General features: G+C 48.8%; 1 protein-coding gene across 3 annotated transcripts in view; it reads right to left on the bottom strand.

Annotated features, from left to right (window-relative positions):
- Positions 1 to 24,456, bottom strand: part of CCM2 (CCM2 scaffold protein) — a 58,487-nt gene that overhangs the window by 32,600 nt on the left and 1,431 nt on the right. For 2 of the 3 annotated variants that reach the window (XM_070046268.1, XM_030871257.3), the window contains 2 exons: positions 7,778 to 7,892; positions 1,493 to 1,666 (listed from right to left, as the gene is read on the bottom strand). In XM_070046268.1, coding sequence (XP_069902369.1) covers positions 1,493 to 1,666; positions 7,778 to 7,876 — 273 coding nt within the window. In that variant the 5' untranslated portion in view covers positions 7,877 to 7,892. Of the gene's footprint in view, positions 1 to 1,492; positions 1,667 to 7,777; positions 7,893 to 24,456 lie in introns of those variants that run through there. The other variant, XM_070046269.1, reaches the window with a different exon arrangement.

The following is a 24,456-nucleotide window of genomic DNA, read 5'->3' as shown; positions in this document are numbered from 1 at the left end:
AGAAACCTGACTGTCTGGTCATCATGACCAGAAAGGGACCCTCTCAATCTGAGAATCATGTCTGTTGGTGAATTTTCTGCAAAATGTCCTTCCATTACTGTCTTAACAACTTCCTCCCACTCTCCTCCATTCTTTCTTCTCATGAGTCAGAGGCTGAACCTTCTGGATGGCTCCTATAATTTTTTCCCTCTCTCATCTTCTGTTTACTGATTTTGGATCTCCTTGTCTCTTGGTTTTTCTTTCCGGGTGACTGCCCTGACTTTATCTTTTGACCCCTCTAATGAATTTTTACGACATATAGTTAAGATCCGTTCATTCCAAAAGCTCTTGTCTCCGCCTCTTATCCTGTTGTCTCACAGTTAACAGTATTTCCTCTTATCTTTCTGACAACATTATGTATTTTTATTTTTCCCCTAGTTTCCGCACTGCTGCTGTCACATTCATGTTTACGTCTTGTGTTTGTCCTGGGCTCTATCTTTAGATGAAACGTCTTCCTCAAACGTGTACTTCTCCTTGACTGCCCACGAAAGAAGCCGTGTGCACGGGCAGAGGTGCAGACTGTCAGTTTCTCTCAGGCTGGCTGGGTGGTCACCCCAGGGTCATTCGAGGCAGCACTTCTGCGGGTTGTGTGGCTTCCACATGAAAGCACTCCTCCGAGGACCCCCTTGTGGGAGAGGCCTGGTTGCAGGCCTATCTGCAAGCTTGAGGGAAAGGGGGTGGGCAATTCTCACCATTCTGGACAGAGGCTTTGACTTAATCTGCTCATCTTCACACTGGGTCTCTCCCCACCCTCCTCTGGGCCAGGCGTCCCCACGTCTAAAGCCCCCCTAGTGTCATGTCTCTACCAGGGAGACCTGCCACCTCCCCCTGTGGCAGGTGAGAGCAAACCCCTCCCCCAAGTCCACACCGTGCTCCACGCGCCCCCAGCCCCCGGGTCCAGCTGGACAGCTCCGCGTCCTCTGAGGGACGCAGGTCCAGCTTCGTGGGCTCTGTGAACTTGTCACCCCACCTTCGTCAGCTCCCTCTGCACGTGTATGGGCCTCTCTCATCACCGCGGTCCCCTTTCCCATTCGCTCTGATTTCTCTCTGATTTCTTTTCATGTAGTGTTTAGGGGAAGCACTGACAATACACTAGTGCGCGTCATGTTTACCCACAAGTGGGTGCGGGCTTTGACAGGATTCAGGAGCCCGTGTCCTAGGCTGTGACAATGGCACACGGAATAGCTCTTAGCCTTGACCAAGGAACCGAAACACACGGCCAGCCTTTACGAGAAAGGAGGCAGCTTGCTACTGGAGAGAATGCCAGAAATGGGGCCGGAAGACAGAGACCTGGGGTTTGGGCACCCAGTTGTCAGACACACCACCGCAGGGGCACCGCCGGGTGGGAGTCACCCGAGGTGTGAGTGGGGACGGGTCCCAGAACCGCAGCGTTTGGTGCATCAGGGGGCCTTTGCTGGCGACGGGCAGGCGGGTCCTGCGGCCGCGGACTTACCTTCACCTCCTTCTCGATATAGTCGCTCAGCAGTCTGTCGGGCTCGACGCGCTCAGGCAGGGACAGCACCACAGTGTGCAGAGGGCGCCTCTCTGTCACCTTCTCATGGGCTTTCTTATCTCTACTCTTTTCACCTTTTAGGAATACTCGTTTAAACGGCGACACAATTCCAGGCTGCAGGCAGAAACGGCAATGATTGGAGTTCATTATTCACAAAGGCTTTGCGCTGTACCCATGGCTAACAAGCGGAAGCGGCCAGAAGCATCACCATGGTCCCCGTGCAGACGGGCCGGCTACTGCCAGCCAGGGTGGGCTGGGCCCAGTGCCGCCTCGGGCACCGAGGGGCTGGTCCCTCACCTGTTCATGGACACTTACAAGGTCAAGGGCCAATTCTCAAGGTGAGTAAACTCAGGAGCCGAGAAGGGGCAGGAAGGGGGAGATTCCCTCAGAAGACAAAAATGCAGCATTGCTCTGAAGTGACCTCTCGGCTCCACTGCGTCACTTCACTGCAGGGTCTTGGAGAAGGCGGGGAGGTGTGGCCAGGACTGTGGCATCAACAGGAAACTCAGCTCAACAGCCGCAAGGCCCGCCTCTTCCCTCTCCCGTAGGAACGCAGCACGCGCTCTGCTTTCCCCTCCCTCCTCCGGGGCCTCGGGGGCTCAGGGCGCTGACCAGCACCTGGGTGACCTCACCCCGTGGTCAGTGTCTAGAGGGGCCTGGAGGCCAACCCTGCGATCAAAGTAAACCTGCAGAGGGAGAGCCAGGGACAGCGGGGAGAATAAAGTCAACCTCGCCTGCGGGCCCCAGCAAAAGGCCCAGGATTCCCTCCCTGCAGCTCTGTAAGAGCCCTCCAGGCCCTCCACGGGCACAGATGTTCAGAGAGTCAGGCGTGGGCACTGGGCACCTGCACACAGAGGCCAAAGGTGACCGCTTCCAGTCACGCAAAGGAACGTAAAACCAGAGAACACAAGACGCCAATGTGCAGCCTCGGCAGGGAAACCTCACCGAACACAGCAGCGAAACCCAAAGGTGGTAACCCACACCAGACCGAGAAGTCACCTTCCATTGTCTTGTCTGTGATTCTGCAGCTCGCCTGCCTGGGCAGGACCCAACGCCAGACAGCGGCCGGGACCTAGGGCAGGCCTAGCTCTGACCAACACTTACAAGAAACAAACGTCTATGTCGCCAACCATGTACCAAAAGCTCTCGTTCCTGTCTCTCCTCTGCAAGGGGGAAATTCAGCCACATGCCATATCCCACCCCAAACAATGCCTGCGAGGCGCCTCGGCAGCCTGTCAATCTCACAGATGGAGGATGGAGAGGGGCCCTGACTCCCTCACAAAGGCAGGTGAGGCCTCGGGGGTCTCCAGGAGGTCCTGCAGGGCCCGCCCCACACAGAACACGCCCTCAGCCAAGTGGACCCAGCATTCTTCCTGCTCCTTCTATAGCCGGAGCCCGGCTCTCCTCCTCTGCTCCTTGGCCTGCACTCCTTACCCCTGAGCATTTGGCCCCTGGATAGCTGCCTTTTACCCCACTGATCCACCGCAACTAACACTGGAGCGCCCCTCCTCGCACTGGATACCCACCGAGTTCCCACTGCCCATCCCAATGCAGCCCCTCAGCGCTTCGTGCCGCGTGGGGGGCTGGGGGAATGATGCTGATGTGAGGCCCTCAGGGCTGGGGAGGATCAACGCTAGACGAGACTTGCGCTGTGTGCGGCTTCATTGACTTCTCTCTGCTCTTGTTTACATTTGAAATCGTCCATAAGATTTTGTTTTTAAAGGATGAGTACAGTTCCTGCCTACAACTGCTTACACTTAAGCTGAGACAAGATAAAAGCACAAAAGGTTAAGGGAGGCAAGATAACCAATCGCATCATCATAGGGAGAGCATCATCTCCACAGTCTCAGACGAACTACAGAGGAGCGAGGGGGCTCCTCGGAGGAGCCGGAGACGGCTGATCCCAGCCCTCAGACAGCCCGCCCCCAGGGCTGCTCAGGCTTCTTTCTCCTCGATCCCACAGGAGTTGTCAGCCCCAGCACAAATTCCGCGAGTGGGGGAGAGGGTGAGGCACTTCAGGTGAAATCCGGGGTGGGCGGGGTCTGGACCAGGTGACCGTGATGTAGGGCTCACGTGGAAACAGTGGGACACTGTCACCCACAATTTGCCAGACCGATGGTAAAGTTTACACTGAAAGCAAGCAACACTGAGAGCTGAGTAATGTAAACATCACGTTTCACCAGCCTGACTGCGGGCAGGTCAGTCCAGGCCCTGAACCGTAACTGCCACTCTGGCTGGCATCCGAGGCGATCAACGGCATACACATGACTCTTCGATCCTGTTCTGCTTGACTGTTATCTGCACTGAGAGCCTCCTAGCTCCTGTGATGAGCAAGGCACTGCCCTAGGGCTGTGGAAGTACCGAGACACGCGGCACAATGTTACACAGATGACCTATATCCCAAAGTGGCTGGAGTAAACATCTGTCCCTACACCATTTCTACCTGGTAACCTCACCAAGTTCACTCTCCCAAATCATAACCAGCACGGGCACAGCCCACGGTTGATTCTGAGCCTGATGGCGCACGAGAACAGCTCAGCTCGACCTGTTTGCTGCTCTACCTCGCTACTCCTCTACGCCGGGAAGCAACAGGAAACCAGTTCTGAGACGAGGGGTTTGCCAAGGTCAGCCTCTTACCAAATCGCCAGGTCCACAGGCCACATGCAAACCATGCTGTTATTTTAATGTTGAGGGACGGGTCATAAAGTCACAGTCTGCACACAGAATCAGTGTGTGGCAAGGACCCAGAGCCCGAGTCCTGCAACCCACCTTAAGGAGAGACCCTCTGCCAGCCCATACGCCTCATCTGTCTGGCCCCTGCAGGCCAAGGAAACCAGGACGCCCACTGCAGACGCCTCCTACTGCTCGAGGACCAGCTTACCCTACGCTGAGCCCCACTCCGTCTTCTGCTGCCTTTACCTCTTGGGAGCCAGCACCCTACAGGGGAGCAGTAATGTGTCTGATGTCTGTGCCAGCCAGCATCAGGAAGGCCCCGTGGGGGGATGAGACGGAATTCCCACCCTCTAGGTGGTCACCGTCAAGCCGGGGGAGATAAGCCCAAAGCAGATGAACAGGGACTGAATCCGTGATGAGAACTGCCAGCCAGGTGCCTCGAAGGTGTACTTTAGGGCCCAAATGCCCTGTTTTTAAAGGAGCTACCCTGGCAACAAGGCACGGCCCGTGAGGCCCCGTGACGAATAATGGCGCGTGCCCTCCACTGCTCACAGGCTGGCAGAGGCGAGGGGAGCCGCCCCGGAACCCAGGCTGCACACAAGGCCACCTGGCCAAGCATGAACTTGGCATGACTGATTTGGAATCAGACACGGCTTCCCTAACTCAGTCCTCAGTGTTGCATACCCCAGGCATCATGTGCTTTTTTTTTTTTTAACATCCCAAATACATTCAACCAGTGGATAAGCCTCCCTAGAAAGTGGAATATTGAAACCATTATGTAAAGAAATGCACCCAGCAAACCTGCAGCTTTCCTCTGCCGCCTCACCCTGTTTCAGCACAGAACGGGGGCGGCTGCCCCACCCAAGGACAGCAGGCGTGTGACACAGGAGGTGCGCGCCCCGCTCCCGCTGCAGGAGCTGGAAAGTAGACACGGCTGGGAGCTGGGGGATGGCAGGCACAGTGGGGGCCCCTCAGCTTCTCCAGAAACACAATGAACAAGAGGGCACCTCAGGATTTTGGAGCCTATGTTGCTTTTAAACAGAAAATGTAAAAGAAAGTTCTGCTTGAAAAAAATAAACTGAGAACAATTAAGAATATTCTGGGACTTCCCTGGTGGCGCAGCGGGGTTAAGAATATACCTGCCAATGCAGGGAACACGGGTTCGAGCCCTGGTCCAGGAAGATACCACATGCCGCAGAGTAACTAAGCCTGTGCGCCACAACTACTGAGCCTGTGCTCTAGAGCCCACGAGCCACAATTACTGAGCCCATGTGCCACAACTACTGAAGCCCATGCGCCTAGAGCCCGTGCTCCGCAGCAAGAGAAGCCACCACAGTGAGAAGCCCGCGCACCGCAAGAAGAGTAGCCCCCGCTCGCCATAACTAGAGAAAGCCCACGTGCAGCAACAAAGACCCAACGCAGCCAAAAATAAATTAATTAATTAATTTTAGAAAAAGAATATTCCGATGCACAGAATCAGGATTCCATTAAACGACTGTGGATTCTTTAATTCACTGGAATAGCCTCCAGATCAATACAGAGTTTTAAAAAGTGGTTTTAGCCCGTGTAATTGTTCATCCTTCACTCAACAGGTATTTTCATTGAGCGCCCATGTTCATCATCACTGAAATGATCTTGCCATCTCTGACCCCAAAAGACAAAAGGAGCAATTTAGCCCCTGGAAGGAGCACAACGCCAAGCACGGGTTCTCTTCGTGAATGGAGCCCTGGCACCGAGTGCCACCCGGCGTCCATCTGTGCCTGAATCTCTCGTGAAGAAACGGGGGCCCTGAGTGTTGAAGGAACCAACCGAGGATCCGAGGCACAGATCCAGGGAGGGGATGCGGGGCTTCAGTGGCCCTGTCAGGCATCTGCAGACTTCTCACATGGAACACACGCTGCTTCCTAGACCTGTGCAGAACTTCCGAACTGGCTCAGAAGTGATACCTAGATGCTTACAGTATTCTTACAATATATTTTCCATCTTATGCCTGAAACAACTTTTGAAGTTGGAAACCTCAAATGTAGCTCTTCAACACACACACACACACACACACACACACACACACAAACTCTGGCCCACTTAGCGCTTTCCTAGAGGAGGGACCAGGGGCCAGGCTGGCCTTGGGTATTGTTAGATTAAAGCCTGACTTAGCATCTCACTTGGGGTGACCAGGCTCCGAGTAACTGCATCTCCTAAACAAATTCCCAGAGGCTAACTTCTCCGTCAGACTGTCTGTTTATTAACTTATAGTATGAAATGCGTGTGCTGAAGGAACCAGCACAACCGCTCATGGGACAGTGGCCTCTACTTGCGGACCAAAGTGAATAATAAGGTGACATACACCAAGTCACTCCATGTGCACAGTGCTCAGTCCAGCGCGTTCTAGAGAAAGCGTGTGGCAGTGAAGGAAGGAAACCCGCACTGGGCACCTCGAAGGCCTCAGTACGGTGTTCACGCACCCTTACCTGCTCCTTTGGTTAGTAACACAAAACCGCCCCAGAACAAAGCCTTCAAGTGCAATGCCCTGGGGTCCTTCAGTTCGGCATTCAGCAAACGTCTAATGGGCACTTGGCATGTGCCCGGCACTGGGGCTGCACCTCAAGGGACCCCCTTCCCTGCCCCAGGGCCCCTTCTGCTGAGGGAGGGAGAGGGGGACTGCTCAGCGGGGATCAGGCTCCGCAGGGCTGCGGGACAACACCAGGGAGAGACACCCAGGCCAGCACGTGGGCCGGGCAGAGCCACTGTCCAACTGTCCAGCTGGGCAAGGCAGCGGCTACTCCCCAGATTCACCCCCGCCCAAGTGCACGAAGCACCCCGACAAATCCTCTCCCATAAGCACCACTGTTTAAAGCTGTATCTCAACGTTGCCTATCTTAACTCCAACTCCCTGTAACGCAAGTCAACAGATTCACTATCTTTTTAAAAAGGAAGTTAAGCACTTAAGCGCCTACCAACAGAAAAAGAGCCTTTCTTAGGTGCCGCAGAGGCCCAAATAAGGAGTACGACACAGCCCGTGCCCCAGGACCTCCTACAGACCTCGAGTTCCCTATCTCAGGACTAGGCATGAACCTGACCTCCCCCACTGCAGCCGTTTGCTCTGGTGACACACACTGCGCCTGACCGTCCACGCAGCGGCCGAGGCCACTCCTGCCGGGCACGCAGCGGCCACTCCTGCCGGGCACTCCTCCTCCCTCAGGCATCACGGGTGAAATTCCAGGCACGAGTCTGCACTGTGAATGTGCTCTTTCTTGGCCTCTTCCCTAAATCATTTTCCAACTCAGATCTTGGGTCCTAACTGACTACAAATCTACATGAACGTCACTCTTCCTCAGCAGACCTGACATCCACAGTCTCTTCCTCCTTAAGTGAAGATGGACGCACCCAACAACCTACAAACAGCTCACCTTGCTCACTTCGCTGGCCACTGGGGCTGCCAGTTCTCAGACCCGGAAGCCAGCAGGAACCCTCCACCCCACCTTCCCAAAGTAAAGGCCACAAGACCCAAACAATCATTCTAGACGGCTCTTTCCACGCTGGGTTTGCACCTACCTCGTTCTCCATGGAACACCCCGCTGGAAAGTCTGTGTGAGGAGGAATTTCTCTGGAGGAATTCTGGTTCCTCCCCCTCTGCCGATAGTTACTGTGCATTCTCCTCTGTTCACTTCTGAGCTTGTTGAAAAATATGGTCAGATGTTAGCCCTCCCTCTGAAAAAAACATGTGAATGAACAGGAAGACCAGAAACCACAGCTTCCTTCTGCAAACCCCACTGAAGCTGTTTACAGTTTTTTAAAAAAGTTTGAGGCAGGCAACACCCTAAAACTGCTGGCAAAATCCAAACAGGCTGCATGCACGAAAAGACATAAAGTAAACCCACACATCTTCATACTAAACCAGCACGTCTTCTACCTAAACCTCCACATCTCCTTACTGAACCAGCCCATCTTCTAATTAAGCTTGCACATCTCCTTACTGAACCAGCACATCTTCTAACTAAACCAGCACACCTCTTTACTGAACCAGCACATCTTCTAATTAAACCAACACGTCTTCTTACTAAACCAGCCCATCTTCTTACCAAGTCAGCAGATCTTCTTAGCAAACCAGCCCATCTTCTTATTGAACCAGCCCATCTTCTAATTAAATCAGCACATCTTCTTACTAAACCAGCCCATATTCTTACTAAGCCAGCCCATCTTCTTACTAAACCAGCCCACCTTCTTACCAAATCAGCAGATCTTCTTACTAAACCAGCCCATCTTCTTACTAAACCAGTGCATCTTCTTACCAAACCAGCCCATCTTCTTACTAAACCAATGCATCTTCTTACTAAACCAGTGCACAGACTTATTAAACCAGTGCATCTTCTTACTAAACCAGCGCATCTTCTTACTAAACCAGTGCACAGACTTATTAAACCAGTGCATCTCCTTACTAAACCAGCCCATCTTCTTACTAAACCAGTGCATCTTCTTACTAAACCAGCCCATCCTCTTACTAAACCAGTGCATCTTCCTTACTACCTCTAGCACACAGAGCCCACGGGTGGCCTCCCTACATTTCTAGCCAATACCGTGTAGTCAGTTGAAGGACATTATTTTGCAAGTCCGACCATTCTGCAAATCCAAACGACAAAGTTAAAAAGAGTAAGCAAGGAAGCTGAGAGCACTGCTGGGGCTCCCCCTCCTGACGTGCGTTGTCACCTATGTGGTGGGACCCGCCGACCTGGCTGTTTCTGGCCGGCTGTTGCCTGCTTCAGGGCACTGTAGTCCAGGGGGCCTGTGCAGAGCACACCTTCTCCATGACCGTCAGCCTACAAAAGCCTCTACCTGCCTCCAGGACTCTTGCGTTTGAGATGCAACTTTGAAACTAAAGAGTATGTCCTTGAGCAAGCTCACTTTAACTCCTTCAGGGTCCAATCTGATCCTGAAAAGGAGAAGTTGGGTTTGTTGATGCTGAAGACCCTTACACTCTCTAGATGTTCCAGCAGGGCTGCAAATAGGAGAGGCTACTTAATTAACTGTTCTGGTTAATTAGAGTGATGATTTAGAGTGACCATATTCACAGCTCAAAACATGACAGATATAATACAATTTTACTGACATTAGATTTATTAATATTAGATTAAAATTAGATTTGATCAAAGTGCTAATTTTCAACAGTTTTCTGCCCGTAAAAATGGCTATTTCATATGGTTCAATTTAAACTGTAACAAAGTTTAGTATTTCCTGATTCTGAAAAGACTGGTTCAGAACAATAATTTCATGCCTCAGTTACCACTACACATGCCGCAGATGTAGAAAGCACAGTAAACCGGGTAAGGAGTACTGCACTAGATTTGTTTGAATAAACATCTGGTATTGACTGGACTATCCCTTTACCTCTTTAGACACACAGGGCACCATGGGTACTGTCTGGACTCCGCTTTCTCCTTCTTTCTAAAAGCTGCCCCTGCAGAGCAGAATCAGGTAGCCCTGAGGGAAAGGGAACCAGGCGTGAGATTCAGAGACCTCAGGAGGTGGAGCAGCCCCCAGGACGTAACTTGGTGGCTGTGGGGCCTGAGTCCACTGTCTTCTCCCCACGAGGTCCCCCTGCATGCGACACACAGCCCACCCTTCCAAAGTCCCAGAGCTGCCCCTCCCGGGGAAACACAGGAAACTAAAGGAAGCCCATCAGCTGCACGTACAAGCCAACCTGTCCTGCTTTCACAGATACAGTGATCACCAGGGTCAGCATGGAAGAGAAAGGGCAGGGAGCACAGGGGGCAAAGGACAGACTGGATGGGGGCTTCAATTCTAGGGGGTTTAGAGGCATTTGAGGAGAACAGCATCCATAAACACAGCCGAGAGAGAGACAGAGACAGACACAGCAAACAAGAAAGGTATCTTAGAAATTACATACACGATCGCTGAATAATAAAACGGGTGTAACTGAAAGCCCAATTAGTGACCCGGAATATGGTGGCACTGTTACAAATGAACGTTCCAATCATCTTGATGATCGACAGCACTAACTCTGAACCCCAATTAAGCAAAACGTTAGCCCCCCCCAAAAGAATTCCATTCCTGTTAGGATTGAGTCACAAAAAAACTGTACTCAGTGATTATCATACTTTGAATTTCACCAATGAAAATGTGGAAATTTGTTTTCTCTCTTCTGATGTGATACCTACTTAAAACCCTCAATGTTACCTCTTGGCCCATAAAGCCTAAAACATTTACTATCTGGTTCTTTACATGAAAAGCTTGCCAACTCTATCCTAGAACATAAAGCGAAAAATGAAAACTAAGAAAATATGGGGACTTCCCTGGTGGTGCAGTGGTTAAGAATCCGCCTGCCAATGCAGGGGACACGGGTTCCAGCCCTGATCCGGGAAGATCCCACATGCCGCGGAGCAACTAAGCCCGTGCCCCACGACTACTGAGCCTGCGCTCTAGAGCCCGCGAGCCACAACTACTGAGCTCACGTGCCACAACTACTGAAGCCCACCGCCTAGAGCCCGTGCTCTGCAACAAGAGAAGCCACCGCAACAAGAAGCCCGTGCACCGCAACGAAAAGTAGCCCCTGCTTGCCACAACTAGACAAAGCCCACGTGCAGCAACAAAGACCCCATGCAGCCCAAAATAAATAAATTTATTAAAAAATTTAAAAATAATAATAAAAATTTAAAAACAGCCACAGTAGCATTATTTTGCTTTAAAACTTGACAGGAATTTTTTTAAATCTTCAACTATCCAATTGGTGTTCAAATTTTTCACCAACAGACTCACATTTTTTTTTTAATAGTTTGTTCAAATCAAGATGCGAATCAGGTCCATCGATAGACTGCCCTGAGCCGACACAATTCTTAAGTCTCTTGATGCATTTGTTAAATAGCCAGGGCAGGTCGTCCTGTAGAATATCCCACTTTCTGGCTCCTGCAGGCTGTATCTCTGTCAGAACTTTGAAGATGCTTCTCAGCCCCTGTATTTCTTGTAGACCGGTGGTTGGATCATGAGGCTTTATTTCACTCAAGTGCGATGTTTTTTCAAGAACGCTTCCATCAGGGGGCACATAATATTGGGCAGTGACCTGCCACTGATGGCTATGGCCTGGCCCCTTTGTCTCATAGTTGGATATTTTTCAACAGTCTGGTTCCACAATCCCTTCATCATTTATTAGTGGAAACATTTACATAAAGAGACCTTTTCCCTCCTCGACTACTTGGTCACCCTGAGGTACAGATCCTTCAGAAAAGTCAAGTTAAATGCATCATCCTTTCTCTTCAGCAATGCTGCTTCCTTGGAATCGCTGGAGCTAAACAATCCATTAGTCATCATCTTAGGGACGATCCAATTGTCCCGCCCCGGCCAGCGGCGGCCTCTTCGAAGTGGACCCTGGCAGCTGCTGAGGGCTCCTCAGACCTAGAAGTGGCCACTGCTGCTTCTAGAGGAAAGTGCTGTTTCAGGCCCACTACCACTCACCGAGGGTGTTCACTGCGCCTGGGACTTGGCACCAGAGAGAGTGAGGAAATAAGCACCTTGTGTTTAAGAGAAAAACCTCATGAATTCACAGTATTTCCAACCCAAAGTAGGATTACAGGGTTATTGATCACATTCTTTGGTATTATCTGCACCCACCCACTCCCCCTATGGTGAAAGCCAGTGTGTAATGTTGTTAATGTAACTATAGTTCCACTTTATCCTAAAACATATGGAACAGTGGCAATAATACCAGTATTATTACTAATAAAATGATTACTGAAAACAATTCGCTGAAAGTTTTTTCGTTGGTTTCCTTGTCCTTGGTGTATGTCCCACTGTCGGCCTGCTGTCGAATTTCTACGATTTAATTACTTGAAATAACTCTTTTCTGTGGGGTTATGTCTTTTGTTTGTTTTTGCCATTTTTTACTAATACTTTGCTTTTGATTTTTTTAAGTAATTTTTTTTTTTAATGTTTGGATTCAATTGTAATCCTTTAAGTCGTTACATGGTCCAAACTCACAAGGCCCATGCTGAGAGGTCAGCCCCTCCCCTCCGGATAATCATCGAAGATAGGGCTCCATGCTGCACCCTCCCACCCCGGCCCGCTGTGAGGCTGCAGCATGGTTTAGCGAGCCTGCACCCCAGGGGTGGAATGAGGCCAAAATGAACAGCCTGGTGCGCAAACTGCCTCGTGTTTTTGCCCATGTTTCCTTGGGGGAGGTTTCCGAAGTGGGATGCTGGGTCAGTCGCGGCCCCAGAGTTCAGCCAGACATAGCCCCTTATGCCCTGTCAGGAGCTATGCTGGCCGGTTCCTCATGCCTGACCAAGCAGGGATGTCTGCTGGCCTGAAAGGTGAGAACAGGTAGCTCAGAGTGCTCTTAATTTGCATTTCTCTTATTATGCAAGAGTCTGAGTTGCCTTTTCACACATTTAAAAGCCATTTGAGTTTCTTTTTCAGTGAACTGTCTGTTCCCATCTCTTGACTTGTTTTTTCCTCTCAGGTCCTCAGCCTTTGTTGTCTCTATTTTTAGAAGCACCTTAGATGTGGGATATTTGCTTTTTGTTTTATAAGTTGTAAATATTTTTTCTCGATTTGTTGTCTTTTTACTTTGCTTATGTTTATGTTATCAGATCTGGTCTTTCCCCTCCTTGCTCTGAATTTTGAATAATAGTTAAGAAAACTTTCCTCGGGAATTCTCTGGCGGTCCAGTGGTTAAAACTCCACGCTTTCACTGCTGAGGGCCCAGGTTTGATCCCCAGTCAGGAAACTAAGATCCCATGAGCCACGCGATACGGCCAAAAAAAAGTTTCCTCATCTCCCAGATCATTGAAGAATTCACCCATATTTTTGCCTAGTACCTCTATGGCTTAATTATTTTTGCTTTCATTTAAATCTCTGAACCACCTGTTGTTCACCCTTGTGTACACTAGGAAGGATGAATCTGATTTCATCCTTTTCCACACGTTTGTCCAGTTACCCCAATATCACCCATTACTCAGTTGTCCCCACTGCTATGAAACACCATTTTACTGGGCACTCAAGTTTCCCCATGGAGGGGGGTCTGTTTCTGTATTTTCTCCTCTGTTCCTGCAGCTTATCCCAGGACAACCCCACAGCTTCAATCGGGGGCGAGACAGCACAACCCAATCTGGGGTTGTTCCCTCATTTTTCTTCTTCAGAGATTGTTTTGCTTGTGCGTAACAAAAAATGAGCTTTAAGTCAAGTGGTCTCATTCCATTAACAAGCACCATGGTATTGTTATTGGGATCATGTTAAAAATTAATTCAGGGAGAGTAGACACAGTCACGATGCCACTATCCCACCCGAACACAGGTGTCTTCCACTTCTTCAAGTCCATGTTTGTGTGTTTCAGGAGATTTTCTTATAGAGATTTTGGATGTTTCTGTTCATTTTAACCCTAAAGTATGTACTTGTAATCGTAAACAGATCTTCTATTATACGCTGGCGTTCCAACAGGACGAAGGGAAAAGCCAAGCTGGCTGGAGGGGCTGTAGAGCAACAGGACGGAGGAGACAGCAACGGATACAAGAGCCCAGCCTGGGGTGCGGGAACTGGGGGGCTGGGGTACGTGGGGAGGAGGGCGAGGACCCCCAGGCCCCACATATTCCTGTGTTGTTGACTTGAACACTGACTGTGGTTTCTGCATTTGAGCTGCACTAGCTGTTTTCATCGGCCCGTGTAACTGGGAGAGAAGCTACGAGGCACTGATGGGAGGGCCTGGAGGCTGGTGTAGGTGACCCTGCATGGCAAGCCTTGACAAATGCACGGCAAGAGCTGCTGGCACCCCTAAAGGGGCCAAGACGCACTACTGAACCCATGTCTGGGCCCGAGGTTCCACCCAGTCAGCGTAATAGAAGCCACTGGTGCACGGAGCCCTCAAACAGCAGGGCCGCTGTCCCCATGCCACCTGGCATGGCAACCGGGCCTGAATGTGTTGCTGCCACTGATGGCTCCCGATGTGCCACCTCAGACACCACCAGTGCCCTCTGAAAGAACGCTGTGCCCTCTGGCAAGAAAACAAGTCAGTCTGCCTACACCTGGCAAAGTGAACAGCTGACCTTTACTGCCTGAACTCTCCATCGGCTGCCCGGCTGGCACGTGCCGAGTGACGGTGGGACTTCATTCTTGTGGGAGTCATAGCAGACTGATGGCTCCCAGAGAGAACCACCTGCGAGGGTTACGTGCCACCTGCCCACCTCTGTCTAAAGGGGCAGGTCATGAGGAGAGCAAAGTCCAAGGCCTGGCTTCCCCGGGTCACCTGTGGGCCATCTGGACAGCATCACGGACAGCATGTCACACTCTGACCCCACAGCCACTAACAGAGAGGATGCCAATCCCTGATGGCCCCTTGGGATACAGAAGGCGCTTCTCCCGTAAGGACAGGAGCACCCGAGGTGGGAATGGGATGAGGGGGAGGAACGCTCACCGAAGGCAAAACGATGACAGCTCGACCACAATTCGAACAAGTTCTCTCCCAACTGCATTCTCATAAGGTGAGACCCGCCCCAGAAACGCCCAACAGAAAGAACAGCTCCACTTAAAGGTAAAACCCATGCACTTCCATAAACAGGAGGCTGCACGTGGTCTGGCCCCAGAGGAAGCAAGGTCCACTACCTTACCCACACTGCTGACTCAGGTAGAGCCTCGCCCACCAGACCGGACCCAGGTCACGGATGGTAAAGCTTGCCTCACTTCTGAGGTGCATGACCCATGGAAGGCTGCAGCTGCCTGCATGACCGATCATGAGTGTCCCACAGTCCAACGCACTGGACACACTGACCAAGGGCCAAACATCCAGGCTCCCTGCTGCAGGACAGATGTGACAACCTATCCACGTGTCGAATCTTCATGGAGCCCGTGTAAGCACCCACAAAGGAAGCGCTGCCATGGGCAAAGTCAACGAGCATCTCTACTAGAGCCTGACCCCCTGGTGATGGGCGACCAGAAGAGACTAGTGCAGCCAAGAGGACGGCCTTTGGAAACCTGTCCGCATCCCTGGTGAGCACGTCATCAGGAATGTGATGGAAGCAACACAGGAGATGCGTACACGGACGCCGAGCACCTGCTGAGCGTAAGGGATGGGCAGTGCACATGCAACTCCGCCTCCATAGAGGCCACCACCTCAGCGCTAATTCTGCTAAGGAATTAGGGGGAATTCCTGGGCCAGTTTTGCAATTTTTCTTAAGTTTGAAATTATTTCAAAATAAAAAGATTCTTAAAAACACACATCTGGGCTTCTCTGGTGGCGCAGTGGTTGAGAGTCCGCCTGACAATGCAGGGGACACGGGTTCGTGCCCCGGTCCGGGAAGATCCCACATGCCGCGGAGCAGCTGGGCCCGTGAGTCGTGGCCGCTGAGCCTGCGCATCCGGAGCCTGTGCTCCGCAACAGGAGAGGCCACAAGAGTGAGAGGCCCATGTACCGCAAAACAAAAACAAAAACAAAAAAACCACACATCAAAATAATAAACATTTTACAAGGGTACACAAACCAAAGGACCTGCATCAAACAGGTAAGGATGGTTGCCAACGAAGGAGAGGCATGAAAGAGGAGTGAGGACTGGGGAATCAAAGAAAATGGATAAGTGAATAAACAAAACCAACAGAAAGCACCAGGACTTCCCTGGTGGCGCAGTGGTTAAGAATCCGCCTGCCAATGCAGGGGACACGGGTTCGAGCCCTGGTCCGGGAAGATCCCACATGCCACAGAGCAACTAAGCCTGTGCGCCACAACTACTGAGCCCACATGCCACAACTACTGAAGCCTGCATGCCTAGAGCCCATGCTCCGCGACAAGAGAAGCCACGACAATGAGAAGCCTGCGCACTGCAACGAAGAGTAGCCCCCACTCACCACAACTAGAGAAAGCCCCGCAGCAACAAAGACCCAATGCAGCCAAAAATTAATTATTTTTTTTAAAAAACCAACTTCTAAGTGCACTTTGGAAAATAAAATCCAAAATTATTAGCAAATGCCATTTTCATCTACTAGCTTGGCAAATATTCAACAGCTTGGAAATATGCCATGTGGGCAAAGATATTAAAAAACAAGCACTCTCATCATAAATTGCTGTTAAGAATAAAAACTAGGAACTTCCCTAGTGGTCCAGGGTCTAAGACTCCTCCACACTCCCAATGCAGGGGGCCTGGAGATCCCGCATGCCACAACTAAGACCCCGAGTAGCCAAATAAACAAATATATATTTTTTTTAAATGGAAGAAGAAAAACTGGAACAATCACTATGGGGAACAATGTGTCAATATCTATAAAATTACAAATGTACGTATGCTTTCCTGATAATTGCATTTTCAGGAATTAATCCTATAAATACATTTACACACATGTGAAAGGTTGGTAGAAAGCTAATATCTGCATTTTTTTGTTAGAGCAAAATGACAACCTAAAAGTCCATAAACAGGCTACTGTTTAAATGAATTATATTAATCCACAGGAGAAAATGCCATTCAGCTCTAAAAAAGAATAAAGAATCTACATACCCATAATGAAAGAGCTCCAGAAAATATTGTCAAGAAAAAATAACACCAAAGAGGTTCCTATTTGCAAAAGAGAGGAGTAGATTGTATCAGAATAAGTTTCTCACAAATCAGGGTTATGCACTCTAGGATCTAGAAGTGATAACACCCCAGTAGCAATAAGCACATCTACTGACCAGATCTTGGTTTCTAAATATCATTTCCACCGAGAGCAACCAGTGCTCCTTGGACAAATGTCAAGCTCAGGGCTGGACAAGAAAGTATCAGATGAACCTGGAGCATCTTGTGGCAAACGTAAGCAAGAACTCAGAGAGTACTGGGGGGCTTCCCTGGGCACAGCGGTTAAGAATCCGCCTGCCAGTGCAGGGGACACGGGTTCGAGACCTGGTCTGGGAAGATCCCACATGCCGTGGAGCAACTACGCCCATGCACCACAACTACTGAGCCTGCACTCTGGAGCCCGCGAGCCACAACTACTGAGCCCACGTGCCACAACTACTGAGCCTGTGCTCTAGAGCCCGCAAGCCACAACTACTGAGCCCACGTGCCACAACTACTGAGCCTGCGCTCTAGAGCCCACAAGCCACAACTACTGAGCCCATGTGCCACAACTACTGAGCCTGTGCTCTAGAGCCCGCAAGCCACAACTACTGAGCCCACGTGCCACAACTACTGAGCCTGCACTCTAGAGCCCACGAGCCACAACTACTGAGCCCATGTGCCACAACTACTGAGCCTGCGCTCTAGAGCCCGTGAGCCACAACTACTGAGCCCACGTGCTACAACTACTGAGCCTGCGCTCTAGAGTCCGTGAGCCACAACTACTGAAGCCCGCAAGCCTAGAGCCCGTGCTCCGCAACAAGAGAAGCCACCGCAGTGAGAAGCCCGCGCACCGGAACGAAGAGCAGCCCCCACTCAACGCAACTAGAGAAAGCCCGCGCGCAGCAACAAAGACCCAACGCAGCCGAAAATAAATTTAAAAAATAAATAAATTTATCAAAAAATAAATACACGAAGCCAAAATGAACTGAACTACAGGGAGAAACAAGCAAACCTAAAACAATAACTGGAGACTTTAACACCCCCCTTCTCAATAACTGACAGAATTAGCATACAAAAATTCAGTAGGAAACAGTTTGGCAGTGTTTTACAAAGTTAAATATACAGTTCCTATATAACTGGGCAATTCCATTAGTAGTTATTGTCCAAAAGAAATGATAACATATGTCCACACAATGTGTCATTCACAGATGTTCACAGTAGCTTTTCATTATAATACAAAACTAAAAAGAACCCTAATGTCCGACAAAAGGTGACGGAGAAACAAACTGTGGTATATACATACCACAGACTACTACTCAGCAATAACATACACACAACATTGTGGATGAATCTCAAAAACATTATGCTGAGTAGAGGTTCTTGCACACAAGTATATTGTATGAATCCATCTGTATCAAGTTCTAGAGCAGATAAAACTAATTCAGACAATACTAATGTATATTGGAAATTAATCCAAACAGCAATAATCTATAGTGGAAATACAGAACAATGGTTGCCTGGGAAAGGGACTTCCTAAGAGGTAGGAAGGGAACTTTCTGATCGAGGATTATGGTCTATTTCTCGGCAGGGGTTTGGGTTACACAGGTGTATGCTTTTGCCAAAATTTAGCTGATGTACATTTAAGATGTGTCCATTTCACCATAAATTTTACAGAGAAAGAAAACTGTAAACAAATACTGAACTCTAGTTAATGATACGCATGCTGAAGTGTTTAGATCAAAGTGAACTGATGTCTGCAATTTACTTTGAAATGCATCAGAAAAATAAAATGGGTCGATGGACAGGTAGAAGGATGAAGAGATGGGCAGACATGAGATAAAACAAATATACCAAATGTTAATGGTAGAATCTAGGCAGTGGGTATATGGGTATTTGCCATAAAATTCTTCCAACTTTGGTGTATTCAAAACTTTTCATAATAAAATGCTTGGGGCGTGGGGGGCGGAGGAAGCAGACTGTGGCTGTAGACTCCTCTTCCGAGAAGTGGCGCTGAAGATGCACATGTTTTATGTGGAGGCTTAGAACACAGCCTAAAATAGGTCTGACATTGGATGTACCTGCCTTCATCTACTATGCATATTTCAGAACATAAAATGTAAGAGCTATTTAGAGCAACACCTCTCCCAGCAGTAATAAAACACTTAGACACAGTCAGACCCAAAACGTTTCCTGACATTGACAAGTAGGATAACATACCTGACACGTAGGTCTGTCCAAGGCCTTAAACTAATAAAACTGTATCCCCACCATGTAAACGGCAAGGGGAAAATGGAATATTCTAAACCACACCTGACTGTAGAGTTAATGGTAACGACACACAGGAAGCATATTAGAGATCTGGGGAAAAAACTGCATGTCATTTCAAACTATAGAATGAATAATAAAGATTCAAATAAATAAAAGTTTCTTCTGCTCAGAGTCACAAGTAACAACACAGGTGAGCCAGCATCTCCCACACCAAGTAACACAACAGGGTCAGACTGACCATTTTTCTCACTTTCCGAATTCAACTATTCTTTCCGCCTCCTGGGTTACAAGATACACACTGCAGTTCGCCATCCTAAGCCTTGAACAAAAGCCCAAATTCCAACTTCCTACTGCACTCATTAAAGAGGATTTCTTTTCATGGCACTGAACACATCTAATGCCTGTGATCAAATGCCCTGATTCTTAACACAATCCAGCAGAAAACTGCTACTGTTCAGGCACACTTCGGAGGAAAACCTGTAACATTTTTGGCACCAGCACACAGCTAAGAAGAAATATCCTTTTTATTTCTACTAAATCGACAAATCCAAATCTAAACTCTGTCGCAATTGCATAACCATTAATACTGAGTGTCACATTTGAAGAACGGCCACTGGCCTTGGACTGAGGGATAAGAAAGAGCAAACGGAGCAGTAAAAGTGCCCACAAAGAACACGGGGCAGGACAATGGCACGGAGGCTGGGCAAATGTGGCTCAGCCCAATCCCCTGCTACAGACCCTAGGTCACATGACCACAGCGAGTGTGCGGTTTGCGGCCCACACAGAGCACATGCAGGTGGTCCCGCCACTCTGAGTTGCTCGTCCACGTCTAAGGCGACAGTGGAGACCAGGTCCTCAGAACCTCCAGGCTAGAATGAGACCAGGTCCCACCGAACCAGTCCTAGCAGAGGACTGACTGCACTAGACTCTTATCACATCAGCATGATGTCTAGGGTATGCTTCAAAATAACCCACTTAGTCTGCCTGAACAAAGCACCACAGACCTGGCAGCTTCAACGACAGTTATTTATTGTCTCGCAGTCCCGGAGGCTGGGTGTCCGAGACCAAGGGGTCGGCAGGGCTGGTTTCTCCCGAGGCCGCTTCCTCAGTTTGGAAACAGCCATCTTCTCCCTGGTCTCCACAACATCCCTCTACTGGATGCACATCCCCGGTGTCTCTGTGTCCAAATTTCCTCTTCTTATAAGGACATCAGTCATATGGGATTAGGGCCCACCCTAGTGACCTCACTTACCCCTTTTCTAAAAAAATTTATTTATTTATTTATTTTTGGCTGTGCTGGGTCTTCGTTGCTGCACGCAGGCTTTCTCTAGTTGCAGCGAGCGGGGGGCTACTCTTTGTTGCAGTGCACAGGCTTCTCATTGCAGTGGCTTCTCTTGTTGCGGAGCACGGGCTCTAGGCGCACAGGCTTCAGTAGCTGTGACACGCAGGCTCAGCAGCTGTGGCATGCGGGCTCAGTAGTTGTGGCTCACAGGCTCAGTAGTTGTGGCGCACAGGCTTAGTTGCTCCATGGCATGTGGGATCTTCCCAGGCCAGGGCTCGAACCCATGTCCCTTGCACTGGCAGGCGGATTCTTAACCACTGCGCCACCAGGGAAGCCCAACCTCACTTATCCTTAGTCACCTCTTTAAACGCCCTATCTCCAAAGGCAGACGCATTCTGAGGTGCTGGGGGGGTCAGGGCTTCAACAATATGCATTGGGGGCGCAGGGCATAGTTTAGCCCATAACACCTGGGGAGCAGGAGTGGATGAGGAAAAAGTGTACCTGAAACAACCTGCTCATGCATTGATGATATCTGACATTGTGGCATTTGAATCTGCATTAGAAGATTTTCTCTACACTTGTACTTGATGTCTTCATAACAAAAAGGTTTCCTTATTCACTCTTATCAAATCACACTTCCTAATATCCATCCTCATCTGTCCTCTGAGCTCCGCTTCAAGCTCTGTGGCCACAGACCTCATCTGTCTCCCCAGCATCTGCACCTGGCGCACAGTGACAATGAACAATTCTTAAAGCAATGAATGAAAACCTCCAATGGCTTCAGCTGCACCCGGGACCAAAACCAACCCTACACACAAACACCCTGGGCTCCAAGCCCTCCCAGCACTTCAGGGCCTCAGTCCCCACCTTGCCTGCTTCTGTACATCACATGCATGGTCTCCCGGGTGGAATTAGCTGATGCCTGCCTGTCTCTCCTGATATGAGGGCACTGGCCCTCTCTCATTCTCTAACATGGTGTGAGCAGCTTACTCTCCAAATAAAATGAGATGGCCTCAGCCCTTCTCACTGTACTGAGCATGTAATAGGCACCCAAATAAATAGGATGATTTCACACCAATCAGCTAAATCTACAGTACTTAACTGCATCACACCACAGAGTGGTGATGAGGATGGAGCAGGTGGGTTATTATTGCTGACAGAAATGAAGAAATAAAAGACTAACAGTAACTGCAGTGACCAAACCTACTGGGTACAGAGGCACTTGTCCTTGACCTCATAGGGCAGAACACTGACAGCCCTTCCCATTCCAGAGCAGCCCCCTATTGCAGTACTATTGGTCATAAAAATGTCTTCCTCTCAAACGATGCTCAGAGCAGAAATAGAAAAGTACTAGAAGATTCTGATGTGCTTTCTGAACCTAAATTATCATGATCAGTGGGTTATCAATCTGACTGAAGAAGACCAGGGAATTTACAGTTCCTAATGCAGAAAATTAATAAATACATGATATTATGTAAACGGTAATTCTCCAAACCAGAAGAGGAATGAGCCTCATGTTTGCCAGTTATTCTGGACTCATCTACTGACGGCCTGACGTCTGGTCTCCACCAGATACCTCCTGCAGTGGTCTTCCGGCCTCCTCACCCCAGGGTGCAACACTGCCATCGAAGAATCACTGTGACAACTATCCGAGAGGAAATAAAAAAAGGTAGAGAGGCCCAAATTCACTTTGTTAACCCATATTATGGCTGTGACACCTACAGAATCAATACAGTTATAAAAGCAATTTAGTAGGTCATGACCAGCAGTTTAAAAAAAAAACCAAAAAACAAGAACAGAATAAAAAAAATCAGAGTGCCCTGCTTATAGTAATAATTATTTCTTTAAACTTTCATTTCAGCTATACAAATACTTACACATATGCACACATACCTGTAGAGAAGGTATGGCTGCCTGAGGGCTGGTCTAGCTCAAACTCCCACTTCCTCACAGACACTAGCTAAGGGATGATTTGGCAAGTACGTGGGCTGATAACTGGGGACCCATAACCTAGAGGAATATTTTTCTCCCCACTTTTCTTATGGAAACTTCAAAAATTCACAAAAGTAAGCAGAATAACGAATAATGAATAACCACTGCCAAAACATTCAGCTGTCTCCCCTCTTTTTTTTCTAGTCTGAGTAAAGCAAATCTCCGAAATCATATTGTTTCACCTATAAGTACCCCAGTGTATATGTCTATCAGATCAGAACTTGACAAAACATTACAAATATTACACCCAATAAAATTAATAATAATGCCTCATTATCATTTACACCAAGTCCTACATTTCTAGGGTACTTTATAACCTTTGTTTTTTCATTTAAAGAATACAAATAAAACAGACCAACGTAAAACTATTTAACTTTGTTCAGGCTGAAATCATGGCTACCTGTGGTGCGACCTATGCCCCGACAGCAGCAGAAGCAGCAGAAACCGGGACCTGAACAAGGTTGAGGGCCAAGGGTGACTTCCCACAACTGTGTCTTCCCAAGGCTGTGATCCGCATCTGAGTCAAGTGTTTTTATAAAAATGCACATAATCCAACTCAAGTGTACACCTAAGCTTCCTACAAAAAGGAATTACATCCTAACAGAAGAGTATCAAAATGCATGGAACTTGGGTCTGCTCTGCAAGGAGGAAGCCTCATTCTCCAAACCCCCAAGCAGGAATGGTGGCCTGAAAGGTACCAGTCACTCTGGGGACGTTCAGCCAGGACAGTGACCTCCATGGTCATTCCTACTCCCCAGGTCCCACGCCTCTGGCAGCTAGTGGACTTCTCTGTCCACACGTCCATACCCCAGACCTCCCCATCTTCTCATCAGCTCCTCCCACACCCCATCACCCAGCACCTTCCACGGGACATTACTGGCTCCAGTCACCATCATCGTGTGTGCCAAGGTAGCCTGAGTAAGGACAGGGCTGTACCTGTGCACTTTATATGAAATCCACTCTGGTCTACTGGTTCTCTGGCAGCTCGATGAGTCCTGTCCTGAGGAAACAGGCCACGTTAGAACAAGCCTGAATAACTGCTTGACAGAACACCAAGACAAGCATCTGAAGACCTGAAGAGCCTATCAATCCACATTTTTAAAGGCTTAAATCTGCACTTTTGGAGGAAGCTAACTTGGAAAGAGAATTTAAATGTCCAAATGGTACTTTCATAAAACTATTAAGTCATTACTCGCTGCTTCTGCTTGAATTTGTGTATAAGTTTTAAAATCGATAGCTCTAGTTAATTTACGATAATGAGAACCACTTAAGCATCAAATTGACTGAGTTGGAGGTGACCTCACATTGAATGGGGGAGCAGAGCAGGAAGGTTCTACTGGCTTGTGATTGGCTGAGAGCAAGAGGTAAAGTGTGCTAAGTCGTGGCCTGGATAGAAATCTATGCCCCAGAGCTCTCTGTCTAGCCTGCCTGTAGGAAAATGAGATACGGCAGTGGCAGAGTACACAGAAAACACAAACCTCCTGGCTTCGGCAACTGTGTAATAACTGCTTATCTCCTCTAATAGAGACAATGAAATGTATTCATCTTCTCTATGCCTGAATCTTTCCATTGCCCCCACTATAAAATTCTTGAGATTTACTGATTCTATTCCAAAAGCTCAGGAATGTCTTATCACTTCTCTGTCTCTCTCAATATGCTGAATGTTCAAATGTTTCTTCCAGAGCTGGCTGAAAGTTCTGGGAAAAATTCATTCTCATCCTTCCCCATCAGATAGGCTAGTACCCACATGAAGAGAATAACTCTCCTTGTCAGGCACCATTTGGACTGATTGTGGAAGATACCGTGTGGCCAGGATTGGTCCTCTGCTAGGACTGAGCCAGCTTATCTACAGAATGCTGGCAGCCATGAGCACTGGTAACAGGCCTTCTCCTATAAGGGCCCTGGCCCACCTGCCTACCTGTGACAGGAAAGGATGCAACTGACTACATTTCTTGTGAAGGCATCTACCAGCTTTGGTAGAAACACTAAATAAACTCAGCTTTCCCCCTTTTTGGTGGGCAGCATCCCTCTGTGGTCTAATGCTTGCAGGCTGAATCACTTTCTTGGGCTGTTTTCCAGACTTAAACCATCTTTGTAGGTAACTGCAACTGATACTGCACTTAAATTACACATGTGTATTAATAACCTAACAAAACAATGAATGAAGA

Source organism: Globicephala melas, chromosome 9, assembly GCF_963455315.2.
Source record: "Globicephala melas chromosome 9, mGloMel1.2, whole genome shotgun sequence".
Taxonomy (NCBI): domain Eukaryota; kingdom Metazoa; phylum Chordata; class Mammalia; order Artiodactyla; family Delphinidae; genus Globicephala; species Globicephala melas.
Note: the sequence above shows the minus strand (reverse complement) of the source record. Positions and strands in the feature narration are given on the sequence as shown.